The sequence below is a fragment of the Ovis aries genome, chromosome 7 (assembly GCF_016772045.2).
Source record: "Ovis aries strain OAR_USU_Benz2616 breed Rambouillet chromosome 7, ARS-UI_Ramb_v3.0, whole genome shotgun sequence".
Lineage (NCBI taxonomy): Eukaryota > Metazoa > Chordata > Mammalia > Artiodactyla > Bovidae > Ovis > Ovis aries.
Window position 1 is genome coordinate 84,419,178 of NC_056060.1, and position 26,553 is coordinate 84,445,730.

A 26,553-nucleotide genomic window follows, 5' to 3' on the forward strand; every position below is an offset into this window, starting at 1 on the left:
ACGCAGCAGATTCCAAGTTACCTTTAATGAAGATGAGCTGATGCACAGTCAGGAAATGAAACTGAATTTTCAAATGGGCCAAAGAAAAATATAACTAAGAAATTTGCCAAAAAACAACAACAAAAAGAATTGCATGGTATCTTCTACAGATTATTTATTCATGGCCACCAGCTAACTTGGTTTGAGGACTGCACTGTGCCACACTGTGCTCGTATTGAAGCAGTACAACTGTAGATGCCAAAATAATCTCTGAAGCTTGCTTTTTTGTCTTAAATGGCTTTAAAAAAATTACATTACAAAAAATAAGTTATATTACCATTGACATATACATAAGGCTATTTATAACGTGTTAAGTTTTGAAGCCTAACAAAATAAACATACATGAATCTACTATGTGAAAGTACAATTACTTTCCAATATGCTAGCAATTAGCCATATTTTGTTATTTAAATTTAAACAGGATTAAAAATTCAGTTCTTCAGTCACAAGAGCCACTTTTTAAGCGCTTGGCAGCCACATGCGATTGTCGGCTATTACACCGGACAACACAGACACAGAACATTCTGACTGCTGCAGAGAGAGTTATAGGACAGGACTGAACAAGGATATTGCTCTATTGACCTTGTGAACTCCCTTCCTTCTCTGGCATCCTACTTAGATATAACAATCTGATTAATTTTGTATTTTTCATTTCTTCTTGAGGAAAAAAAAAAAAATTATCACACACTTATGTATCTTTATACAATATATTATTTATTCTGCTTGAACTTTATAGATGTTGTTCATTTGAACACATATTTCACTGGATGGCTGTAACACAATCAACAATACTTACTGACTAATTATAATACCATTTGCAAGGCACTCTTCTAAGCAATGTGGATAAAATTATTGAAGAGAAAAGACAAAAATCCCTGCTCTTACAGAGTTTACATCTTCCAGATAACGGACATGTGCTTTTAATCTTATGTTTTTCCTTTAAATACTGTTCCAGTAAAATAAAGCTGTAATAGAACAGCTGTGTTTAGCAAAAAGATACTTTATCATTTGTAACAGATATTAATATGGACAAACAGACGCTGAGCAATGAGTTACTAAAGAAAACTAATAATAGGTGTGATGCGTGTTTGTGTCAACTAGAGTTTAACAAGTCTGGATTAGATTTTTAGCTGTCTTTTTGGAGGATTAATCTGCTTTCATTCTGGGTCTTTATCTGTTTTGATTCTACAAAATATCCAGTTTTGAGACATCAAGGACTATAGATAGGTACTCTAGCAAATGGAAAACCAAAAGGAACACAGATTCAGTTTCCTAGCAAGGCCCTAAACAAGGGAACCATGAAGAAAGCAGCCAAAGGAAAAGTATTAGAGACCTTTGGGCTGACTTTCCTGACCACACTGAAAGTAAAGCCAACTTTTAATTCTGAGGGCCTGTTTTGAAGGACTATTTCTATAGATTAGAATACCCCTGGAACACCATAGAAGTAAAGGGTGGCCAGAACACATGGCCCCTGGCATTCTAAGGAAAGAACAGTACAGAAGTCACATTGCAGTGTTGGGCTACCCGCGTAATTACTCCCACATGTGTGGTGGCAAAGATGTACTCTCCCCCTGACCACAAAACGAAAGTCATCATCTATTGTGAAATCTACCAAAATATGCTCTTCCCTCTTGATCACTGTGCTCCTAATTTCCCAAAGATAGTTCCTATTTCCTTTTTTCTGGGGAGACTGCATGGAATTCAACCCAAAGACTCGCACCTGAAAAAAACCACTGGTACCTGAGATACTGCTACTTACCAGTTCCGATGGATAAGCCACTGCTATTGGAACGGATGGTCTTAGAATTCAATACTTTCTCTGAGGAAAAATATTCAGTAGGTAAGCATTGTTTACAGCTAGAGGCAGGAAAAGTGACAAGACTTGGATAGGGACTTAATCTAGGCAATAACTGCTATCTCTCACACCAGACAACTAATTACTATTTTAGATATAAATATTAGAAGCCAAGCACCACTAGCAGCTCTAACTATAATCACTATGTGAAGTAGCAACTCTCTACCTTAACTGTTCTTTGGAATTAGCTGGGAAGCTTTAGAAAGTAGCAATGCCTAGGTCCCAATCCAGAGGTTCCGATCTAATTGGTCAGGACAATGGGATTTCTAAAAACTCCTCAAGGGATTCTAATGTGCAGCCAAAGTTGAAAACCACTGACCTTTGAACTTGTAGACCTTTACACAGGCCTTTATAATTTAGTTCATACCAAAGGAATCTTTATGTAGAAAATAGTTATGATTTAGTTTCTTTTTAAAGGTGTACTAAATGTTTCTCACAAAAGCATGATTACAGATACACTAATTAGTAGGTGACCAGAAGTAACAAATTCTATGTTAAGGAGGCAGAGCCCAAAGTTTTCATGAGATAGCAAGTGACAAAACTGAGGAAATAACAATGTTCTGTTCCTCCCATCTGATCACTGTTAGATTACAGAAGTAGCTTCTTTTCTTTAGGACACTTTGTTTGCAAGAGTGTGACCCTCAGTAACTTAGGTGTGGGTCAATCCTCTGTCAAAGCCATCCTAACCAACACGTGGAACCCTTACCAACAATGAGAATGGTGTGCCAGCCTCGGCAAGACAGGTCTGGGACATGATGCAAAGATCCAAAGATGGGCCGAGGCCATGAAGTGCAGATATCTGAGCCGTGGGGTCTCTCTGTGGGGGTCATTGCCAAGCGACCATTACCACCATTGCCCCAGGCAAAAATGTGATTATCTGTAAGAAATAAATAAATAGCAGAAAGTTGAACAGAACACTGGCTTCCCAACTCTTTTGGATTCCCCACCTTTATGCTCTAGAGCTAAAAAGATTTTTTGCCCCTGTTTATTCCCTTGTATAAAGCCTAAACAACTTCTGATGCCACCCAGGTAAGAATGGCCATCACTCCTACACACTGCCATCCATTCAACCACTCATTCAACACTTGTGGTCATCCATTCAAATATTTATTGGGCATCTACTTCATGACAAGCACTGCTTGAGGTGCTGGGAAGACAGCAGCGAACAAAACAAAGTTGCTGCCCTTGTAGAACTGACCTTCTAGTGGGGAGAGATTGATTAATTACTTTAGGTAGTATTAAGTACTTTGAAGGAAGATCAACAATAAGGAAAAGTGGAAATAAACAGTAACAGTGGAGTATCATTTCTTTAGATAGTGTAGTCAGAGAAGTGCTTGCTGATACTTGAGCAGACCTACTGAAGTGAGAGGGAACCAGGTCTATCCAGGGGAAGAGCTTTCCAGGCAGAGGAAACAGCTGAGTACAAAGCTCCATGTAGGTAAGGTGAGTATCACATACATCTGCAGGTGGAGCAAAGTAAAAGAGTGGACGGTGGCTACAGAAGAGGTCAGGAGGTGACTGAGGTCTGGGTCATGTGGGCCACTGCAACGACTTTAGTTTTTATTGTTTGAGATAGGAGACCAGTAAAGATACTTAACAGTAGGTATTTTAAAGTATCCCCCAGGTTACCATGAGGAGAACGGACTGCAGGGGCCCAAGGGTGGAAGTAGAGAGATCAGCTGTAGTCATGAACTGACGTAGTAGTGAAGTGGTTGGATATATTCAAAGATAATCTACAGAATTTGCTAATGGATGGAATGTGAGGTGTAGGACAGAGGTGTTATTTTCCGAAACAGGAAGGCTGCAGGAAGAACGAATTTGAACAAAAAATCAGAAATTTGTTTTGGAACACAGTAAGTTTGTTTGGGATGCTCGTTACGTCTTATACAAATTAGGACACTTTTTAATGAAAAGGGGGTGCTATTAACAATTAAGCTCAGACAATAGGCATGAATCAGGACCAATCTGGGAAGACTGGGCTATAAAGCCACCTTATCTTTAGACATTCTGTTGAATTAGTGGGTCTGGGAGTCAGGGATGGTAATATAAGGCTATTAGTGTACAAGGGAGGATTTAAGGTAATAACCTCACTCAGAAAATGAAGGGGGGGAAGGACTGAGCCCTGGACACTTTAAGCTTTAGAGCCAGACACTGCAATTAACAGCAGAGAACCTACCTGACTGCACTAATCTGTTTATATGTATATCTCCCCTACCCTACTAGACTATGAATTCCCTAAGGAGAGCAGCTTTCTAAGACTTTTTTTTTTAATTTAAGTATAGTTGATTTATAATATTTTATTAGATTCAGATGTACAACATAGTGACTCAATAGTTTTATAGATTATATTCCACTTAAATTTGCTATAAAATAATAGCTATATGTTCTTATGCTATGCAATATATCCTTGGTGCTTATGGGTTTTTTTTGATGCTTATGTTTTATACATAGCAGTTTGCATTTCTTAATCTCATGCCCCTAATTGCTCTTCTCTACTTCTTCCTCCCCGCTGGTAACTACTAGTTTGTTCTCACTCTCTCTGTGAGTTTGCTTGTGTTATGTTATACTCATCCATTTGTTTTATTTTTGAATTCCACATGTAAGTGCTAATATAGAGTGTTTGTCTTCCTTTGACTTATTCCACTAAACCTAACACCCTCTGGGTCCATATACGTTGTTGTAAATGGCAGTATTTCATTCTTTTTAATGGCTGAGTAATATCCCATTCATTGTATAGGTATATCATATCTTCTTTATCCAGTCGTCTTTTGGAGGACACTTATGTTGGTTCCATGTCTTGGCTATTGTAAATAGTGTTGCTATGAACACTGGGGTGCATGTATATTTTTGAATTACTCTTTTCCTTTTATTTGGAGATAAGCCCAGGCATGGAATTGCTGGATCACAGTTCTATTTTTACTGAAACTCACTTCCATATTCCCAGGGTCTAAAAGAGGATCTGGAGCATAGTAGGCACACAGTTGATGTCTGCCATGTGAGTGAGGTGATCAAGTACAGTTCAGAGAAGTAGAGGAACATACATCAATAGGTAATATGCCCAGTCACAGAATCTAATTCTAAACTCATCATTCTGAAGTTTAACTTGAAAAGTACACAGATGTTTACACTGAAGAAACGTTCCCTCTCTAAGGCCCTGTCAGAAAGTGCTACTGAATTTGCTACAGTATTTTTAATTCTCAATGACATCCTGATTCTGTTTCTAACATTTCCTGTTATTTAGCATGAACTAACCAGTCTGTTCCCTAAAACCCGCTGTTTTGAGACAAACAACTATGAAGGCTGGTTCACTTCCTTAAGTACGGTAACAGATCATTTGTCTGACACTATTGCTGGATCTCTCCTGTATAAACACCAGGCACAGACTGAAAGAAAACAAAGACATCTCTGAGCATGAGCAATAACAACAACAACAAAAGAGTCAACAGATAAGAAAATGAAACGTGTTTTGGTATTCACCATTTACCAAAAAGAAGTGGCTACAAAAATCAAGGTGATATAGGAAGAGAGAAAAAAAAGAAAGCAGAAGAAAGAGGAAAGGGAGTAAAGGGTAGCAGAAGTAACAGCAAGAAGATGCTGAGGAGAAGAAATAGCTGAAAGGAAAGAGAAGAAAATCCCATTAGACCAATTCAGAAAGTTGAGAGACACACGGTACACAGCCTTTCAAGTTTTAGCAATCCCTTATGACCAACCTAAATAGATAGCATGTCGAAAAGCAGAGATATTACTTTGCCAACAAAGGTCTGTCTAGTCAAGGCTATGGCTTTTCCTGTGGTCATGTATGGATATGAGTTGGACTGTGAAGAAAGCTGAGTGCTGAAGAATTGATGCTTTTGAACTGTGGTGTTGGAGAAGACTCTTGAGAGTCCCTTGGACTGCAAGGAGATCCAACCAGTCTATTCTGAAGGAGATCAGCCCTGGGATTTCTTTGGAAGGAATGATGCTAACGCTGAAACTCCAATACTTTGGCCACCTCATGCGAACAGTTGACTCATTGGAAAAGACTCTGATGCTGGGAAGGATTGGGGGCAGGAGGAGAAGGGGACGACAGAGGATGAGATGGCTGGATGGCATCACTGACTCGATGGACATGAGTCTGAGTGAACTCCAGGAGTTGGTAATAGACAGGGAGGCCTGGCATGCTGCGATACATGGGGTCGCAGAAAGTCAGACATGACTGAGCGACTGAACTGAACTGAACTGAAGGACATCACTGCAGTGCAGTGACCCCAACCTAGGAGCAAGGTCAAATCATGATGTTCTCCTCTCTAGCCAGGTGGCACCAGTGATAAAGAATCTGCCTGCCAATGCAGGAGACACAAGAGATAGGTTCGACTCCTGGGTCAGGAAGATCCCCAGAGTCAGGAAATGGCAACCCGCTCTAGTATTCTTGCCTGGAGAATACCATGGACAGAGGAGCCTGGTGGGCTACAGTCTGGTGGGTCACAAAGAGTTGGACAAGACTGAGCACACAGGTACGCACACACATTCATCTCTCTAGCTACTCAGCCAACATTTATTGGAACCAACATGGTGCTGGGCAAGGTATAAGTATTTGATAATTCTTAAAACATTGTGCCAAAAAAGTAAAAGTAAAAAAAGTAGGAATTTAAGAGTACTAACTTGCCATTTCCTAGAAATCTAACCTTTTTACAACAATCACTATGTTGGACAGATGAATAGTTAATAAGGTTACATAAAAACATGACCACCAATTTAACACAAATAAAAAAGTAAACATATGACCCAGCTATACATGACCAGTCCACCTCTTTCACACCCTCAAATTAAAATAGACCCATCTGTCCAGCAAGTTTGAAATAATGTGAACAGACTCACCATCAGTAGCAGCAATGGTAAACTCATCACCGCAGGAGACTCTGATCACTTGTTTTCCACCTAAGGGTCCCCCCAGCAGGTTGATTCCTAGACGCTTCTTATAATTTCCAACGCCCAGCTGTCCACACTTGTTGCAGCCAAAGGTCAGCAGCCGGCCTCGCTCTGAGAGAAGCAAAAATAAATAACCAGGTACAAATGGTCATGAAACAGAGAAAAGGCAGACAATGCAGAGTCCCACGGACTAGCTTCTGGTTACTGAGAGTATACAAGTATAAACTGCCACATAACTTCGGACCTAGGGCAGTTAGGGGAACTATGACCAATTAGAGAGAGGGAATGACTCAATATTATATATTCTTTAAAAAAAATAATTGTATTTATTTATTTTTGGCTGGCTGGATCTTCACTGCTGCAATGGCTTTTTCTCTGGCTGTGGCGAGTGGGAGCTATTCTCTCATTGCAGTGTGCGGGCTTCTCATTGCCGTGGCTTCTCTTGTGCAGCACAGGCTCTAGGGCATGCAGGCTTCAACACCTACACACAACACATGCAGCACAGTAGTTGCAGATCCCAGGCTCTAGAGCACACGCTCAGTAGCTGTGGTGCACAGGCTTAGCTGCTCCATGGCATGTGGGATCTTCCTCAACCAGGTATGGAACCTGGGTCTCCTGCATTGGCAGGCAGATTCTTTACCACTGAGCCACCAGGGAAGCCCTATATACTCTACTTTAAAGGTGGGAAATGGGTACTATTTAACTTAGAAAACTTATAGATGGTGCTAATTAGAGACATTATTTGCCAGAAATTATAGGTATGACATTTTCCTTAAGAAATGTATTGATTATACATTTGTAATGATTACCAATAAAACATTTACTTGAATGCCCAAGTTGTTAACAAGATAACATTTGATGATGGGGGGAAATAAGGAGAATACATTTAGTTAAGAAGAGCTACTACTTGATAGAATAAAACAACCTGAAATTCTAAGGCCTGTGCACACAGTTGTAAATCAACTCACCATCAATAGCAGCAGTGTGAGTCTTGCCTGGGGCGATTGTACGAATCTTATAAAAGGACAACTGTTTGGCCAAGGTAAAGGAGGTGGTGTAGGGAACTTCGTGGTATGCCTGGAACAAGATAAGCAAAGACTCATGAGGTAAAAAATGGAGGGAAAATAGGCTGAAAATATTGTCAGGGTGACCAAAAGGACTTTCAAGCAAATCATGTTATTAAGAAGGTACCAGGTAACTTTTCATCTCCAACGGAATAAAAAAAGAAATAAGTTCAATATGTAATCAGAGAATTTAGTATGAGATTGGACTTTCTGACAACAGAATTTTAAATTCCTAAATTAGGGTATGCAAAACATGAACTCTCCATCCCAGAAGGCATCTATATAAGGACAGAATCATTGACATTTGTCTTAGTTATACACCGTGCATAGCTAACAAAAACAGGGCAAAGAATTAAAGAATCTTGAAGACTCTCTAACCTACTAAGCTATCAGTTTACTGTGACCTAATTTTACCTACAAAGTTCTCAACCTGTTAAAACCCACATCCCCTTAGATTAGCATAAAAATAAATCTTGTCATGTAAGTTTAAAATTTCACAATATAATACAATAACAAAACCCAAATCAAGTAATGTTAATTCTGAATATATCTTTTCAAACTACACAGACACCCTCCCAAGACTTGCTCCAAATGTGTACTCCCCCATTTCACAATCACTACTTTAAAACAGAGATTGCTTAAAATTAATTCCATTTTTTTCCATTGAGTCAGCAAACTTGTCTATTAATACGAATCTTTAGAAAAGGATGAAAACTCATACTACCACAAAGAGAGGACTATGGCTTAATATTAGAGGTGTATTTTATGACATGCTTGAAGGAGGTAATAGTAATTACATTTAATAAGCCTATATAGGATCAGTGATTTGAGAGTAATCTTAAAAACTCTCCTGGGAGGTGACACATGGAAAAATGTTTCTTTTCATAATGTTAATTTTCTTGTGTTTATATTTCAGGGACAAGGTAGAATCTGAATTCCATCACTTGATTGTTTATAATCAACTAATTTATTGAGGTATAATGTACTATATAATACTATACAGCTTGATATATTTTTCTATAGGTATATAAACATAAAAACTACCCAGATCAAGATCCAGACCATTGCCACCATCCTAGGGCTCTCTCCTATCTTTCCTGTTAATGCCTATACCCCTCCTCCCAGAAGTAACAGAAGTGGTTACTTCTGTAACCACTATTTTGACTTCTGCCATAGTTAATTTTGCCTTTAAACTTCAAACAATGGGCATCAGTGGGCTTTCTAGGTGGCACTAGTGGTAAGAACCTGCCTGCCAATGCAGGAGATGTCATAGATGTGGGTTTGATCCCTGAGATGGGAAGACACTCTGGGGGAGGGCATGGCAATCCATTCTAGTATTCTTGCGTGAAGAAGCTCATGGACAGAGGAACCTGGTGGGCTACAGTCCATGGGGTCGCAAAGAGTCAGACACGATTAAAGAGACTTAGACACACAAATTTCAAATAATGGGTAGCATATAGTATGTATTCTTTTGTGGCTGGCTACCTTTGCTGGACTTAGTATCTGTGGAGATCCTCACTTTATTCTTAAGTGGTCACAAACCAATAATGGCATTTCCAAAGAAATCTCAACCTAGAGAGGTTCTGATGGTTTATTTAGGACACCAAATGGGATACTCACTTCATGGTTGATGATTCCAGACATGCACTGATTCAGACCCAGTTTGTTGAACTCATTGAGTCCACAGGCTAACACTTTGCCTGACTGGGTCAGCAGAAAAGTTCCATCGCAGCCACATTGAACCGCGACAATAATTAAGGCCTTGGGAACATCCACCTGCAAGAAAAAAACAAATTAGAAAAAAAAAAATCTACCCAACATAACTTGTATTAAGAAAAAAATCCTCAAATTCTTTCAAAACTGTAATGTCCTGCATTTAGCAGAATGACTACAGGGAGTTCTATTCTCTTCAGATTTGCCCAGCAGCTTGGAGGCTACTGTTTTCAATAAGGAGCTTAAGTTTTATAATAAAGAGGCAACTGCAGGTCAGCTAAATAGATAGCTCCTGTCAAATTTTAGCAATAGGTACTTAGTTACTACTTAGGAACACTTCTCAGAAAACACTGGGGAAGGAGAAGCTTCAATCTATTACTGATTTAGTCCTCTGAGATACAATATCCCATGATGGTTACAGAAGAACTCAGACCTGTAGAGTCCCAGTCATACAATAAGTGAGGTGACCAAGGATTGAGGCAGCAGCCAAGATGTCTGAAGGCTCATATCCCTCTGCAGTTAACTAGACAGGGCTGGAGAATGGTGGGGGACATGATGGGTGTACCTGTGAAATCTGAACACTCAAACCTTCTAACAATACTAGAGCCTTTTCAGGTGAAGAGGAATAGCTATGAATTCTACTCAGTGAGAATGGTCCCACAGATATATCAGTTAATTTTTAAAATGTAAATAAACATCTTTAATAGTGAATAGTATAGCCGATTACAGTTGGCCTTCCCGTGGGTGAGCCTGTGTCCCAGGGTGGGAACGTGGCCACGCTCTCTCTCAGCTGGTTTCCCCTCCCACGCAGGCTCTGGCAGTGCCCACTTCCACAGTGCTGAGGAATTAGGTATTATGCTTCATACACTATGCCCCCAAATACAAACAACTACTTCATCTGGTGTCCAGTTGTGGAAGGAGGAAGGGAAATGGCTGTGCCAGGTGAAAGGATAGTATATTGCTTTCTAGCATCTTTCCACGCAGGGTGTGTTTAGCTTGATGTAACTTTTTCACTGTACATGCTAATTTCAGTGCTCACTAATGAGCAAGCTGTGACTCCAGAGTGTCCACAGTGGCTACATCATTTCTCAACTTTTCATGACTTAGGCAGATGACAAGACCACAAGAGTGCTAAATTAGGAATCCTGGATTGTCAATCTCCCAGATAGGGAATATTTCAGAAAGAAAACACCTTGATATGAGGCGGCAGGGAAGGAGGACTTATTACTGAAGGCTGTGTGACCTAGACAGGCTCTAAGAAGAAGCTGCCTCTGATTTTACCTTTTGTGGTGTATAGTAATCCTCTTCTGAATCCAAACCCAGGCGTCCTGAGACAGACATGAGAAAGAAAATCATTAATGTGAGGGCTCCTGTCCCAATGAAAATGTTCCATAAGATTCTCTTTTACTAAATTAACACTTAAATAGAGGCTGCATGACATGTTTAGAGGTGCACAAGCTTGAAGTCAGGCTGTGCCCCTGCGAATAAGTGTAGAGAGTCAAGGCGACACCTACCATATTCACCACAGCCCCAAGAGTAGACTTCTTTGTTTCGTGTCAAAACCACCACATGATTATCTCCACAGGAGACCTGCTCCACTGGATTGCTCAGGAAGAAGTCCAGCTGCATGGGTTCTAAGACTTCAGCACCAGCAACCTTGTCCACCCCCATGCAGCCATAATAGTCAGATCCAAAGGCATAGAGCTGACCTTCATCTGTGAGAGGAAGGAAAGCAGAATCCACCAAATGAATTACTTGTTTTGTCTAATGAGAAAGCTGGACAGGACTGGAACGAGGACGACCTCAGACACGGAGCTCATATGAGATGATTGCAGCAGAGAAATCTGACACTGTCTATGAAGCCTAGAGTTCTTTGTATTTAGAGGGTCATGCATACTGTTATGTAACAGTTTTTTAAAAAATGGTGGATGATTGTGTTAAAAAGGCTTAAAAATTTAAGCCTATTTTACATCTCTATTTTACAGAATAAAAAGGAAGCACAAAGCAATCATAAAGTGAATAACGGTAAGACCAAAACTAAATTTTAGCTCCTGATTCCTGATTTAGTATTATCTACACCTGACTAGGTAGTGAGGTTATTCCTTCTCAGCACCCCCAAAATGGGACAGACAATATATTTCTCCTAGTCCCACCTCTTTTGTTACCCACCTGCTTTCTCCTTGCTCATCACTCCTGTAATGCTATATCAAGTTGGGCATGTTGCTATTAAAGTGTATATTTGCTCACTGTCTTTGGTTCTTTGGAATCTTATCTTTTGTGTAAAATCCCAGCTAAAACTGCATAGAATTAAGTACATCACTCCACCTGAAATGCACCTGGGTGCGTTCTGCTGCTGGCTTACCTGTTACACAGACAGTGAAATCATCACCACATGACACCTGACGGATAGCTTTGCCTTGCAACTTTTCTACGTGCTTTGGCTGTCGGTAGGAGGCTTTGTCGCCATGGCCCAGCTGACCATGGAGTTTAGTACCCCCTTGCATGTTCTGTGAAATAAACAGGACTTGTGAAGTTTTAAACTTTTCATGCGAAAGCAAATCTTTAACATCACTTCTTATCAAGAAAAACAGTAGGAAAAAGAATCAGCTGATAATTAAGAAATGAAAACAAAACAAAAAGGTAAGGGCATTAAATCTTTTAATGACAGATAGTAAAAATCCCCTGCCAACAGATAAAGATATTTTAAATATCTTATCAGGACTTAAAAGGAAACATTCCCAATTCTGTCTTTTTCCTCCAAGTCTAAGGTAAACTAATTATGGGTGATGATGAAAACAATGTCTTTATATAGTTTAGCTTGATTTTTTCTATAGGAGGATAGGCTCTTGGAAATCCTTACAAAAGTTTTTACAAATTTTGGTCACAAGGGGGCTTCCCTGGTGGCTCAGCTGGTAAAGAATCTGCCTGCAATGTAGGAGACCTGGGTTCGATCCCTGGGTTGGGAAAATTCTCTGGAGAAGGGAAAAATTACCCACTCCAGTATTCTGGCCTAGAGAATTTCATGCACTGTATAGTCCATGGGGTCGCAGAGTTGGACACAACAGCGTCTTTCACTCCCTGAAATATGCAAGTCATGAGGAATTTGGCTACATCTAAGAGGCTGCTAGAAGGCACTGACAATAGTCCTAAATGACTTCCCAGCAGTTTTAGAGAGGCACGACATTCTTCCCATTTAATAGCTCAACTGTAAGGCCTTCTATAAATGTTTTTTAAGGCACTAATTTCACTCTACCTCTAAAGTACCCCCAGAAGCTAGTCTTCAAGTGAGAGGATTTTTGGAAATAACAGCAAGCTAAAACTCTGTAACAGAGGTCAAATCACTCATTCTTTCTCTCAACCAATAGCTGAGTGTCTACGCTGTCACACGCTGGGGATAAAGCCTGTCCTCTTGGAGAACTTACCTGAAACTACTGGAAAAAATGAGCTCCCTCCAGAAGGAGGAAGAGTGGGAAGAACTGAGGTTCTAAGACAGGTTGGGTAATAAAAAACCAGCATGAAGTGAGCCTAAGAAGGCACAGCTGAAGAGACAGGAGGGAAGCCAAGAGAGGACAAGGCTTCCTGCAAGAAGGAAAAGTGACCAATATGTTAATACTAAAGGTCAAGCAAGGACTCAAGGGCACCTATCTGTTTCGTTTTCATAATTTAGAGGTCATTTTGTCAAGAGTACTTTCAATTGACTGGCAGGTGAATGAGGAATGAGTGGGAGATAAGAAAAGAGACAGCAAAAATATGCAGTATGTTCAAGGTGAGAGAGAAGGTAGAATCTAGAGGGGAACAAAGGAAAATTCTACTCAAGATATACCATCTTCAATCACTGATGGAGGTCTTAGAATTTTCCTGACATGGTACACTACTTCATTTATTTACAAAGCTACTTCACAGATATAAGTTGCTCTGAAATGCATGGTAATAGAACAGAGTAAACAAGTGACTTTCTGAAGTCACCCATCTGTAAATGAGAATCCAGTCTCCTGAGTCCGAGCCTTTTAATTCTTTCTCTCCTTCTCTTGCTCTTTCTTTCATTCATTCATTCAAAACACACTTAAAAGTGCTCTAACATGTACCAGGCACTTGGGATACATCAGTGAACTAAACAGAAAAAATCCCTCCTCTCAAAAGAGCTTATATTCCATCATCTTATGCTGCCACTTCTGTAGCACATACTCAACCAACAAAATTCTTATATATCCTGGGCCCAGTGAGGTGCACATCATTGTTCTAAAGTATGTAGCTTTCACTTACCACCCAAGTGTATAGCTCCTTCTCCACTGTGACCACAGCAAAGTGGGTATTCCCTGCACACACCTGCCGGGCACTACAGCCACTCTTGATGACATCCAGTTTCTGGGGAGTGGACTTCCCACCACCCCAGACATAGACTTCACTTGTTCGGGATGTTACCACAGCAATGGGTGCTTCAGTCACAGTGCTTGACCTGCCAACAACCCCCAGAACAAAGGCACATTTAACATAAAAATTGTATCAAAGAAAAATGCTTTCAGCCTGTTCCCTGAGTAGAACTGCCAATTATGGTATGAGAAAGTATGTTCTTTCTCGACAACTTACTCCAACCCTCTATCATGGCAGGCTTTGCAATTCTTGCCTCAGGGCTTCATCACAGCCCAGCCAGATCAGATACTAGTCTGATCCATAACACCTACACTTTTCAACTTTTCAACATTCACCACGATAATGAGGTCCACTTTGGTAAGAGGGTGAAATTACAGCTTTCTTTTGCTCTGAAATGACTATTTGATATTTAAATGGATGCTGGGCTTCTGAAAGGATGCCAAAGGCTTCTTACTGGGATCAAACAATGTCCAGACCCAAGAAAGAAAAACCCCCTGGTGGTAATTTAAGATATATTACTTTTTTCAAGAGTCTCCTGAGCATTACCTTGGTCTCTTTGTAGGTGCATTAAGCAGTGTGACTTTTTCCTCCATCTCTCTACCAAAAGAAAAGCAAAGATACATGAGAGAAATAATAGGCTCTATATTGCACCAGTGTCTCTTTAAAACCTTTCACAGACTTAATCTTCTGTAAACCATATGCCTCATACGATGTTATAATACTTTTAGCAAAGTACTTCGATACAACTCAGACAGTTACACAGGCCTAGCATTAGACAATTCATTAACCACGATGAGGCCAGCAGTCTGGGATTATTTGTTTTCTATCTCTGAGGAATGTTCTAGGCTGCATCAGAGAGCCTTGAGAACTTCTTTCTGATGCACATTTTAGGAACCTGCTAACATCTCCATCTAGTCTGTCCAGTGACTCCCTAAACTCTACATTTCTAAAGGTCAGCTCATTGTCTTTCTCCCGATACAGATTTTCTTCCTTACTCTCCTGATTCTTTAACCGGCACCTTCAATCCTCCCAGTGAATTAGGCTTAAAACTTCAGCGATTTTGGATTCAGCTGTCTTCTTTTCTTCAATATTCAAATTCTACAGATTCTACTTGTACAATGCCCTTTATCCTCACCTGTCCTTCCCAGTCTCACCATTTTAGCTCTAGGCAACTTTACTTCCCAACTAGGCCGTTCAGTTCAGTTCAGTATGTCCAACTCTTTGCAGCCCCATGGACTACAGCACACTAGGCTTCCCTGTCCATCAGCAACTTCCGGAGCTTGCTTAAACTCATGTCCATTGAGTCTGTGAGGCCATCCAGCCATCTTACCCTCTGTTATCCCTTTCTCCTCCTGCCTTCAATCTTTCAACCTTTCAATCCTTCAACCCCAGCATCAGGGTCTTTTCCAATAAGTCAGTTCCTTGCATCAGGTGGCCAAAGTATTGAAGCTTCAGCTTTAGTATCAGTCCTTCTAATGAATATTCAGGACTGATTTCCTTTAAGACTGACTTGATCTCCTTGCAATCCAAGGGACTCTCAAGAATCTTCTCTAACACCACAGTTCAAAAGCAGCAATTCTTTAGTGCTCAGCTTTCTTTATGGTCCAACTCTCACATCCATACAACTGTCCAACTAGACTGTCAGTTCAGTTCAGTTCAGTTCAGTCGCTCAGCCGTGTCCGACTCTTTGCGATCCCATGATTCGCAGCACACCAGGCCTCCCTGTTCATCACCATCTCCCGGAGTTCACTCAGACTCACGTCCATCGAGTCCGTGATGCCATCCACCATCTCATCCTCGGTCGTCCCTTTCTCCTCCTGCCCCCAATCCCTCCCAGCATCAGAGTCTTTTCCAAGGAGTCAACTCTTCGCATGAGGTATCCAAAGTACTGGAGTTTCAGTGTTAGCATCATTCCTTCCAAAGAAATCCCAAGGTTGATCTCCTTCAGAATGGACTGGTTGGATCTCCTTGCAGTCCAAGGGACTCTCAAGAGTCTTCTCCAATACCACACTTCAAAAGCATCAATTCTTTGGCGCTCAGCTTTCTTCACAGTCCAACTCTCTCATCCATACATGACCACTGGACAAACCAAAGCGTTGACTAGATGGACCTTAGTCAGCAAAGTAATGTCTCTGCTTTTGAATATACTATCTAGGTTGGTCATAACTTTTCTTCCAAGAAGTAAGCGTCTTTTAATTTCATGGCTGCAATCACCATCTGCAGTGATTTTGGAGCCCAAAAATATAAAGTCTGACACTGTTTCCACTGTTTCCCATCTATTTCCCATGAAGTGATGGGACCGGATGCCATGATTTTCGTTTTCTGAATGTTGAGCTTTAGGCCAACTTTTTCGCTCTCCTCTTTCACTTTCATCAAGAGGCTTTTAGCTCCTCTTCACTTTCTGCCATAAGGGTGGTGTCATCTGCATATCTGAGGTTATTGATATTTCTCCCGGCAATCTTGATTCCAGCTTGTGTTTCTTCCAGTCCAGGGTTTCTCATGATGTACTCTGCATATAAGTTATATAAGCAGGGTGACAATATACAGCCTTGACGTACTCCTTTTCCTATTTGGAACCAATCTGTTGTTCCATGTCCAGTTCTAACTGTTGCTTCCTGACCTGCATACAGATTTCTCAAGAAGCAGGTTAGGTGGTCTGGTATTCCCATCTCTTTCAGAATTTCCCAGTTTATTGTGATCCACAGTCAAAGGCTTTGGCATAGTCAATCGAGCAGAAATAGATGTTTTTCTGGAATTCTCTTGCTTTTTCCATGATCCAGCGATGTTGGCAATTTGATCTCTGGTTCCTCTGCCTTTTCTAAAACCAGCTTGAACATTAGGGAGTTCACGGTTCACGTATTGCTGAAGCCTGGCTTGGAGAATTTTGAGCATTACTTTACTAGCATGTGAGATGAGTGCAATTGTGCGGTAGTTTGAGCATTCTTTGGCATTGCCTTTCTTTGGAATTGGAATGAAAACTGACCTTTTCCAGTCTTGTGGCCACTGCTGAGTTTTCCAAATTTACTGCCATATTGAGTGCAGCACTTTCACAGCATCATCTTTCAGGATTTGAAACAGCTCAACTGGAATTCTATCCCCTCCACTATCTTTGTTCGTAGTGATGCTTTCTAAGGTCCACTTGACTTCACTTTCCAAGATGTCTGGCTCTAGATTAGTGATCACATCATCATGATTATCTGGGTCGTGAAGATCTTTTTTGTAGAGTTCTTCCATGTATTCTTGCCACCTCTTCTTAATATCTTCTGCTTCTGTTAGGTCCATACCATTTATGTCCTTTATCAAGCCCATCTTTGCATGAAATGTTTCCTTGGTATCTCTAATTTTCTTGAAGAGATCTCTAGTCTTTCCCGTTCTGTTGTTTTCCTCTATTTCCTTGCACTGATCGCTGAAGAAGGCTTTTTTTTTTTAATCTCTTCTTGCTATTCTTTGGAACTCTGCATTTAGATGCTTATATCTTTCCTTTTCTCCTTTGCTTTTCGCCTCTCTTCTTTTCACAGCTATTTGTAAGGCCTCCCCAGACAGCCATTTTGCTTTTTTGCATAGCTCGTTGGTAAACTAGGCTGCAGTAGTACCTAATTGGTCTCACCAAAGTTTCAATCTACTTTATTCAGTCCTGGACTGACTTAACACTGATATTAGTATTGCTAAATAACTTTTCCTAAGGTTCCATCTCTCATCACATGAATCGCCCTCTCAAATATCCAACACTTCCATACAATTCCCTGAATACAGCACAAATTCCTTCATCTGGCATTCAAGATCTCTACCTACTTTTAAAGGGTTCCTTCCTTTAGTTCCCATGTTTCAGCTCAGGGTTCCCATTCTGCCTAAACCAATTATACCTGAAGACCTGGGGCGGTGCTTAAGCACCAGTAATTTTTGAAAGTTCTAATGGTGTTGCAATTGAGAATGCCAGGTCTAAAACCTCTAGTGTAGTCAAATAGGACTTAGTGCTTCCTGAATATTTTCACAATTCTCTGTGTCTGTGCTTTATCTGGAAAACTCTGTCTTATGTTCTTCCATCAAAGAACAAAGTTCTAAGGAAGTACTATCTGTAAATCTCCAATTATCTCAATAAAAATGGCAATTAAAAATTATCAATGGAAATATTTAAATAAGAGATTTAAACAGTGATTATACTGTTAGAAAATAAGCCAGATAAAGAATTTAAATATGCCTATCCAGCCCTAAAGGGTGACTGCCTGAATATGAATAGAACATAAATAAAAGGTTACAGTGTTGCATCTGGAGTGTTATATGTAATTCTAGGCACTAAAACTCTGGCTAGAGATCAACTGGAAAACCAGAAAAGATCAATTTAACACAACAGAATAAAGGTACTGACCAAAGAACAGAGATTATGGAATTAGCTATACACTTAATGCATCCAAGGGCAAGACTTGAATTTGAATGTTGGGAAGATTCACAAAGAACTGGCAGAAGAAGGAATTAGTAAGGCAAAAATAGTGTAAGAGGATGAAACAGAGACTAGGACATTTAAGAAGCATAAAGAAAGTCTTTTCTTTTGAGCTAGGGTTTGAAGCCTCCTACAAAAGGTGAGGGATAAAGGGCCTTCCTTCTACCTCTAGAGACCTCTAATACTGAATAAATCTCAGAAAATAACCCATCAGGAATCAGTCAAATTCAACTATGGGACATGGGCAAAAGGTATCTGAAGAGGACCCCTACAATTACAACCTATCATCGAAACAAGTGCACTACAAAGCTATGGCCCAGTCCAATCCTACACTCCTATCCAACAACTGTTGAGCATCTTGTGCCAGGCCCGGAGCTGAGCCCTTTATATGCATTGCCTCTTTCAATCCTCAGCCTACTTCACTTCATAGAGAAAACTAAGGGTCAAAGATGTTAAACAACTTGACAAAGACAGTGACAGAACTCAGATACAAACGTAAGGATAACTGAGTCCACAGCCCTCCTCTCTTAATTACTACACTCTCATGCCCAAACTCTAGAGTAGAACTCACAGAAGATGGGGGGTCTAGGGCCTCATCAGGATCGATTCAGAACAAACTAGCAGGGGCAAGGGAGGTCGAAGTCGAGCAATGAAAACGGAGATGCTGGAAGAAAATAGCACCAGAGTGGCCAGGTCAGGAAACATCACCCTCTCTCTGCGGTACTCTGGTCAGGCCTATACAGTTAGTTGACCATCTACAGAAAGACAATGAAGCGACTTCTTTGTTTTTTACCTTCTGCGTTTCCTGAGAAGGGGTCTATCCAGAAGTTCATCTGCAGTGGGTCTCTGCTCAGGATCCTAAAAAGTACCAATGAGTTAGTTTTAACTTAAAGGAAATGGGCGAAATGGGATCTAAAGAGGCATTTTACTTTTTCTTAGAAGGCTGTAGGTTTGCTATTCAGAGACCACTATATATCATCCTTTTTATTTCAAAAACCTATTATGTCACATTCTATGCTTCATGCTCATTATCATCAGCACTTACATGTGAGAATGAGAATGTACCTTCCTCAAGGATTTTAACTGTTAGGGTAGTGGTTCTCAAATTTCAATATACATAAAACATAAGAATCTCCTGGAGTACCTGTTACAAATAAAGATTTCTGGGCTTTATTCACAGAAATTCTGATCCAGAAGGCCTGGGGTAGGGCCCAGGAATCTTCATTTTCTTCTTATAAGACTTGCCCGCCCCCTGGCGATTCTCATGCCCATGGTTCCTGGACTACCTCTGAGTAATACTGACCTAGAACTACACTGCAAGGCAACTGTGACATTTAGAACTATATACATTCTGTACATGAGGAATTCTAAATTACCTCTTATACAGTTTATAAAAATTAATCTTGATTATAAAAAATGGAGCACAATTTCACAAACTAATAAAGGAAGAATCTGTTGGCTGAAGCACACAGCTCACATGAATTGCCAATGCTTATTCATCTGAATGGACTTCCTTGGTGGCTCAGATGGTAAAAAAATCTCCCTGCAATGCAAGAGACCTGGGTTTGGTTCTTGGGTTCGGAAGATCCTCTGGAAAAGGGAATGGCTACCTGCTCCAGTATTCTGGCCTGGAGAAGTCCATGGACAGAAGAGCCTGGCGGGCTACAGTTCATGTGGTCGCAAACAGGCAGACACGACTGACACTTTCACTTTTCATTCACCTGAATACAGCCACAAATACATCCTACCCTGGGGACGTGGACATGGTTTTGTGCAAGTTCCTCTGTGCCATACTCCAGACACTAAGGCTGGAAGGGAAAACAGTGAACTGAAATCAATATGCAAATCACACTTACCTGGTCAAGGCATGCATGGACCATTTGGATCAGTTCCAAAGAGTACTGGCTAGAATCAACTTCCATGGCCCGGATGCCTTGTACAATCTTCACACACAAGTTGAGTGGATTCTATGAGAAAATGATTATTGTATTGTCCTTGGTTATATAAAGATGGCATTACAATCTACCAGTAGGGGCTTTGAGATGTCTGTGCTGATCATATAAAGAAATGGTAATAGCTGTAAATTAGGTCTGACTTCTTTTTACAACTATTAGTATACTTCACTAAGAAATGGCTGGAGATGTACTACTATGATCAGAGAGAATGAAACCAATTGGCCAACACAGAGGTATGACTACGTGACCAACAGAATAATATTCAGAGTATATTATAATCTGACCCCTCAAATGACTTCCAAGAAAAAGGAAAGCAAAGTTAGCAATGCTTCTTGGCTCTAAGTATCTCCTTTGCCAACTAATTTGCCTCCTGATTTATATATCCTAATAATGGTCAGGTGATACTCTGCTGCAAAAGACAAGGCAATGAATAAGTTGATAGTGATAAGAAATTATTGTAACAATGCCACCACCACCTTTACTGAGAGATCACTATGTAACATAAGTTGCACATATGTTTTTTAACTCTTGTAAACACCACACAAGGTTATCATCACCAATTCAGAGATATAAAGTAACCTGCCCAAGACTACACAAACAGTAAAAAAAAAAAAAAAAAAGGAGGCATAATTCCAATCAAAGTCTGTTTGACTCCAAAACTCATTTTCCTTCCACTATATTATTTAAGAAAACAAACTTCAGGGCTTAGAGAAATAAACAGGTCTCATAAAAGGCCAAAGAACTTTGCATTATCTTACATTTGCATCTTCATATACATTAGAAAAGCAGCTCTATAAGGGGAATATGTATCTTTTCTCTTGTTACTGACAAAATAGAGAATCAAAGAGATGAGGTGATTTGCCTAAGTTCTCCCATCTGGCTTGTAGAGGATACTGGATGTGAATCCACTTGTGCTACTCAAATTGCGGTCCATGAATGAGCACCAGAATCATCTGGGAGTCTGTCAGAAGTGTAGAGTATCAGGACTAGGTCTAGACACACTAAAAAAGAGTCTGCATTTTAACAAGATGCCCAGGTGATTTCCTATGTATATTAAAGCTTGAGAAGCACTACTTAATACCAGGCTTTACTTTAAGAAGAAAAGAGACTTAAAGGTATTTGTTGTTTATAACACAGTAAGTTTCTAGTAAAACTAAGAGTCAGTGTGTAAGCTTTCACAAGAGACCAAAACACTTTAATGAGTATTATATAATTTGCCTTAGCTTTTATAAAATGATGTAGCTGAAGTATAAGAAGTGAAATGGCTTATCCAAACCGCTGCATCACACAGTTGATCCCAGAGTCAGTTTTAAAATTATAGTCAGTGGATTCAAGGCATGCTCAAACTACTTGATTATGATTTTTTTCAATGGGGAATTCAAGTTGGAAATAAATCTAGTCTGTAGTACTTTACAATACACTACTAAGCCAGTGCCTGAACATTGGTTATTATTTTGCCGACAGTTGATTGCTGTTCAAGAAGTCAGAAGCTCAGGGATAGATTCTCTCAACCAAATTGTACCATTTGCAAGGACAATGTAGGGATAGTACATCAACTTACTGTAGCATCAAATGTTCTCTTCAGTGTAAGTAATTCAAAAATGACACAGCCTACTGCCCAGATATCAGACTTGAAATTGTATTTTACTCCTTGGCAGAGCTCTGGAGACATATAATATGGCGTTCCCACAAGCTAAACAACAAAGAAATCAATCAAAAATTAACTTCTTTTCTGAGGTAACTATATTAATATTTTAACAACTAAATTAAATTTCCTAGGAGTTAGTGATAACTATAGAACATTCATCAGCATATCCTAAAACATTCCCATCAAACAGCATATCCCATCATCATTCTGAGCTGATGCCACTCTGGGGAGAAATCTTATTCATATCAAATGTCCTGGGCCAGTTATAAAGAGACAATCTCTGTGGTGAAGACCTGTGGTAACTTGGGAGGCAGAACAGCTCTGTGATTCCTGGATCACAGAAGATCCAGGCATTCAAGGACCACTGAAGACTTCACAGACTTGGAAAAAGCATACTTGGTAAAAGTTCACCAATGGAAAAAAAAATACAAAAACTGGTAGCTCGAGATGGTAATTGAATAAAGGGGTTTAAAAGTTCTAACTGAAACACACAGTAGTGAAACTCTGTGAACAACTCAATTTAACATTTGTAATACTAACATAGTGAACTTCTTCCAAATTCAAAAAGATCTTCTGAGTTCAAGAATGTGTTGGAAGGAGATAAATGTCCTAAATGGAGGTCATGTCTCTCCCGAGATGAGAGACAATGAGCACCCAAGAAATTCCAGTAACACTGATAGCCATCTTTAATAAGGAAAGTAAAACAATTTTTCAGACAGCTTACATGACATTTATTTTATTGGATTATTCTTGATAAGAAAAATCCATGCAAGGGCATGACTACTTCCTCAGAAACTCAGTACAGCAACATCATACAAGCAGACTCTGAGTCCCTGAAGCAGACTCCCAACCCTGGCTATCAGTATCCTTGGATGTTTCTAGATTGCTTGCAGAAATATCTCAATATTATTAAAAAAAAAAAAAAATCAGGACAAAATTAATTTTACTACCTTACATTTTCAAGTTCTGACAGAGCACTGTGAAACCAGAAGAGTAATAATTGGGTTTTATAAGTCCTAAAAGGATCAGATCACTATCGTCAGAGATCAATTTATGTCTACTCTTTATCAATGGTCTTTCATAGGATCAGGTGGGAAGGGAGTCCTGTGGTGCAGACTGTGTATCATATTAAGGATGAGATTGTTTTCTGGGCATCAGCCTTTATTTGTAAAACAGGGTTTCTGAACCAGAAAAAATTCAAAGGAAACACAAGAGACGTCTAACATTTGAAGCTCAAAACATTAAATGAGAGATAAAGTAATAAGATCTACTAAAGATCCTAAGCTGGAAAAAATGGTAAAGCATTTTATTGCTTTTGGAAAAGTCTTTAGTTAGGGTTGGAAAGGGCAATGATGTTTGAGCTGTTATATGGACAATGGCTCTTAAAAAAACATCCGAGCAGGTAAATTAGTGGGTCTAGGAAGAAGACTCCTTTTCTAAGTATGACTTATAAAAGATTTGCTTTATAAGTATGAAGAACTTGCAAAAACATCGTGAAAAAGCATGCAAGATTTAGGGGGTATAGTTATATCTCAAGGTACAAGAAAGGAAAAGAAAAAAAAAGTCAAGGGGGGATTCTCTGGTGGTCCAGTGGTTATTAGGACTTTATTTAAGGTCCCTCATGCTGTGTAGCACCACCAAATTAAAAAAAAATTAAAAAATTAAAAAACGCCTAACTGAGTTAATGATAACACATACTTACTGTCTCAGCCATGGAATACTCAGAATTCAGTTTCTTTGCTAGGCCATAATCTCCAAGTTTTATCAGGTTTGCCTTGGTCAGAAAAATATTTAATGTCTTTATATCCCTGGGGAAAAAATGCAGTATATTAAATCCATACACTAAACTGTTTTATCTCATCTACCTTCCCGCCCAAAATTAGTACAAACTAAGAGTGTGTTACCACTGTTCAGGCTGTTATGGAATCCAAAAGAGTGTTCATTATTTTCTCATACATTTCAATACTGAGAAGGGAACTTGGGGGAGTAGAGGCAGAGAATTACTTCATCCTCCAGGGATTCACAGCACAGGCACATTCCCCCAAACACTGAAGTCATTAGGAAAAGTTGAAAGGTCAGATTAAAAAAAAGTGCCCTAAGTAATTCCTATAAGGTGCACTGCCTCTTCAATTACCACTGGTGCCTTGAATTAAGTGATATCCAGGCAATTTTAACACTGAGTTTTGTCAAAGTTTCAAATCTGTTAAGGCAAGAGAAGCATATTCCAGCAGCAAAATGATTAGGCCATACAGATCACCTAAATAAAATCACCAGCTATCTTTCTGAAGATGAACTGACCATTTGTAACACAAATAAACTGTGCCTGGTTCACACTGTACCTTCCTTTATTGAAAGATGTGAAAAAATCAGAACAATATTTTTGATAATTTTCAAAAATAAAACAATATACAACTGTAGCCACTCAACAACTATCAAGAACTGTATGTTAAATGGACAAACCAATAAAAAAGAAAACTAGTGTATTAATATTAATCTCTAGCAGTAGTCCATGACTCATTTAAGGGTATAATGAAGTGGCAATGTTCTTATAAAGGTTCTCTCCTACAGCTAGAAGTGAATAGAAAGCTGTTTCCCCCTGGTCAAGATCTGGTAAAACTGCATAATTAATTATAAAACAATGAATAAGCTTTTTACTTAAATTAAAAACAAATGCCAATTTTATTGCTCAGAGAAAACATTTACTGTGAATTCCAACTAGTCTAATACGACTTTTGTAGTGGCCCTCTAGGCTGTACTGATGAATTAATGAACTCACCTCTAAAATAAAGAGATGACTGAGCAGTACTAAGCTATTGAGGAGACTCTTCCTAGATCACAAACAGTTTAACTTCAGGAAGTGAAGATAACGCCCCTCATTACTCACTCTTTCCTTCCTAAATCATTATCAACGGAAAAGCCTTGACTGTTTAATCAAGAAAATAATAGTGCTGATGGGAGGTACCCAAGGTGGGGGTTGGACTGATAGAAAAGAATCCATCCCATATTCTTCCACTTATTACCTATGAAGGATCCCAGCTTTATGGATACAGCTCACAGCTGAAACAATCTGAAATAGGTACCATACCACCATCTGCAGAGAAAAAATAAATTATACTTGGACTGGAAGCAAACAAAAAAATACCATTTAAATAAACAAACGCACGCGCACACACACACGCAACAAAGAAAACTGCAACTAGAGGTTATGATTCAACATGACTTGACATTTCTTGCTTGTAGGTTGAGTAGGCAAAGAAAAGTGGTAGGGGTAAAAAAAAACAAAAACAGCGGATTATCATAAAATAGTTTGAATGTTGTTATAAAATATAGTATGGTGAAGCAGACTTGTGGAAAGAAATCCAGGAAGAATGCAAAGGTAGAGAAAACTGGGCATACCAGTATGCAGTAATAGAACCGGGAAAGAAAGCCCATAGAGAATCATGATGTGGAGGTAAACCGTTTAGGAAGCAGCTATAGACAGCTTCCTTGTTAGAGGTTTCCTTTCTCATGAATATCAATCAGAGCCTGGAAGGAGTATGAACAAAAGGAAAAAAACACTCTTCATTGTTGGAAGAGTAAACACAGAACTATAATGCAAGAATCACAATACAATTCTAGCTTCCTTTCACAGAAAATATGAATTACCTCTTCTTCAAACAACTTGTCCTTCTGACGAAGGATTTTATCATACAGGTTCCCTCCTGCAATTAAGTAAGAAACAGGTTTGAATTGCTTAACAGAGATCAAAGCTACTAGGATTTTAACAGGTGGCACAGCAAGTAAAATATTCTGCATGAGTGTGTGCATGCTCAATCATGTCTCACGCTGAGACCCCATGGACTGTATCCCGCCAGGCTCCTCTGTTCATGGGCTTCTCGAGGCAAGAATACTGGAGTAGGTTGGATTTCCTCCTCCAGGGGATCTTCCTGACCCAGGGATCAAACCCACATCTCCTGCATTGGCAGGTGGATTCTTTACCACCAAGCCACCTTGTTCTGCTTCCTTTTAAAAGATATCCCCTCTTCCTTTCAGCTCTTTACATGGGTACAAAACTTCCCATCTGTCAAGGACTATATCTGAAATATTCTCCAAAGATTCCCCTCCCTAATAGAAGAGATTCAGTATGAAAATGAGAAGTACAACATTTTCAGAAAAGATAAAAACAAAGACCATTTCTCTAGTACCCTAATTTATGAAAGTACTTTGAAAGTCTTCAAAATCAATGACTTTCTTTTCCAAAACTCCTATTAAAGGAATCTGCAATAATTTGCTAACAACTTCCACAGTCTATTAGATTTGGGTTATACCTGTGAGGTGATGTTTTATAAAAATAGGTATATATCACAATCAACTTCTTTTTCTTTCCACTTCACACTGAAAAGGTTTCCCGAAATTTAGGGTAGACTCTAGATTGCTTTCAATTATTACTCCCTTTACTAACTCACTCCTTCAGAGTAAGTCTGAATTTCCTTCTCCTCTTTATTATCAGGTGACACAGATGGCAAATGATGATGGTTCATTTTATTTGCTATCTGCAGCTATAACTTACACTGTAGTCCTAG

The 26,553-nt window shown here is 39.5% G+C and overlaps 1 protein-coding gene across 1 annotated transcript in view; it reads right to left on the reverse strand.

Annotated features, from left to right (window-relative positions):
* NEK9 (NIMA related kinase 9) overlaps positions 1-26,553 on the reverse strand; it is a 39,629-nt gene that overhangs the window by 9,298 nt on the left and 3,778 nt on the right. Inside the window, exons 3-18 of the mRNA XM_012182349.5 lie at positions 25,637-25,692; positions 25,012-25,082; positions 23,694-23,799; positions 21,905-22,036; positions 20,245-20,355; positions 19,182-19,246; positions 14,497-14,547; positions 13,843-14,035; positions 11,942-12,086; positions 11,094-11,294; positions 10,861-10,907; positions 9,487-9,642; positions 7,771-7,879; positions 6,752-6,913; positions 2,601-2,771; positions 1,799-1,858 (exon numbers count right to left, since the gene is read on the reverse strand). Coding sequence (XP_012037739.2) covers positions 1,799-1,858; positions 2,601-2,771; positions 6,752-6,913; positions 7,771-7,879; positions 9,487-9,642; positions 10,861-10,907; positions 11,094-11,294; positions 11,942-12,086; positions 13,843-14,035; positions 14,497-14,547; positions 19,182-19,246; positions 20,245-20,355; positions 21,905-22,036; positions 23,694-23,799; positions 25,012-25,082; positions 25,637-25,692 — 1,836 coding nt within the window. The remainder of the gene's footprint in view (positions 1-1,798; positions 1,859-2,600; positions 2,772-6,751; positions 6,914-7,770; positions 7,880-9,486; positions 9,643-10,860; positions 10,908-11,093; positions 11,295-11,941; positions 12,087-13,842; positions 14,036-14,496; positions 14,548-19,181; positions 19,247-20,244; positions 20,356-21,904; positions 22,037-23,693; positions 23,800-25,011; positions 25,083-25,636; positions 25,693-26,553) is intronic.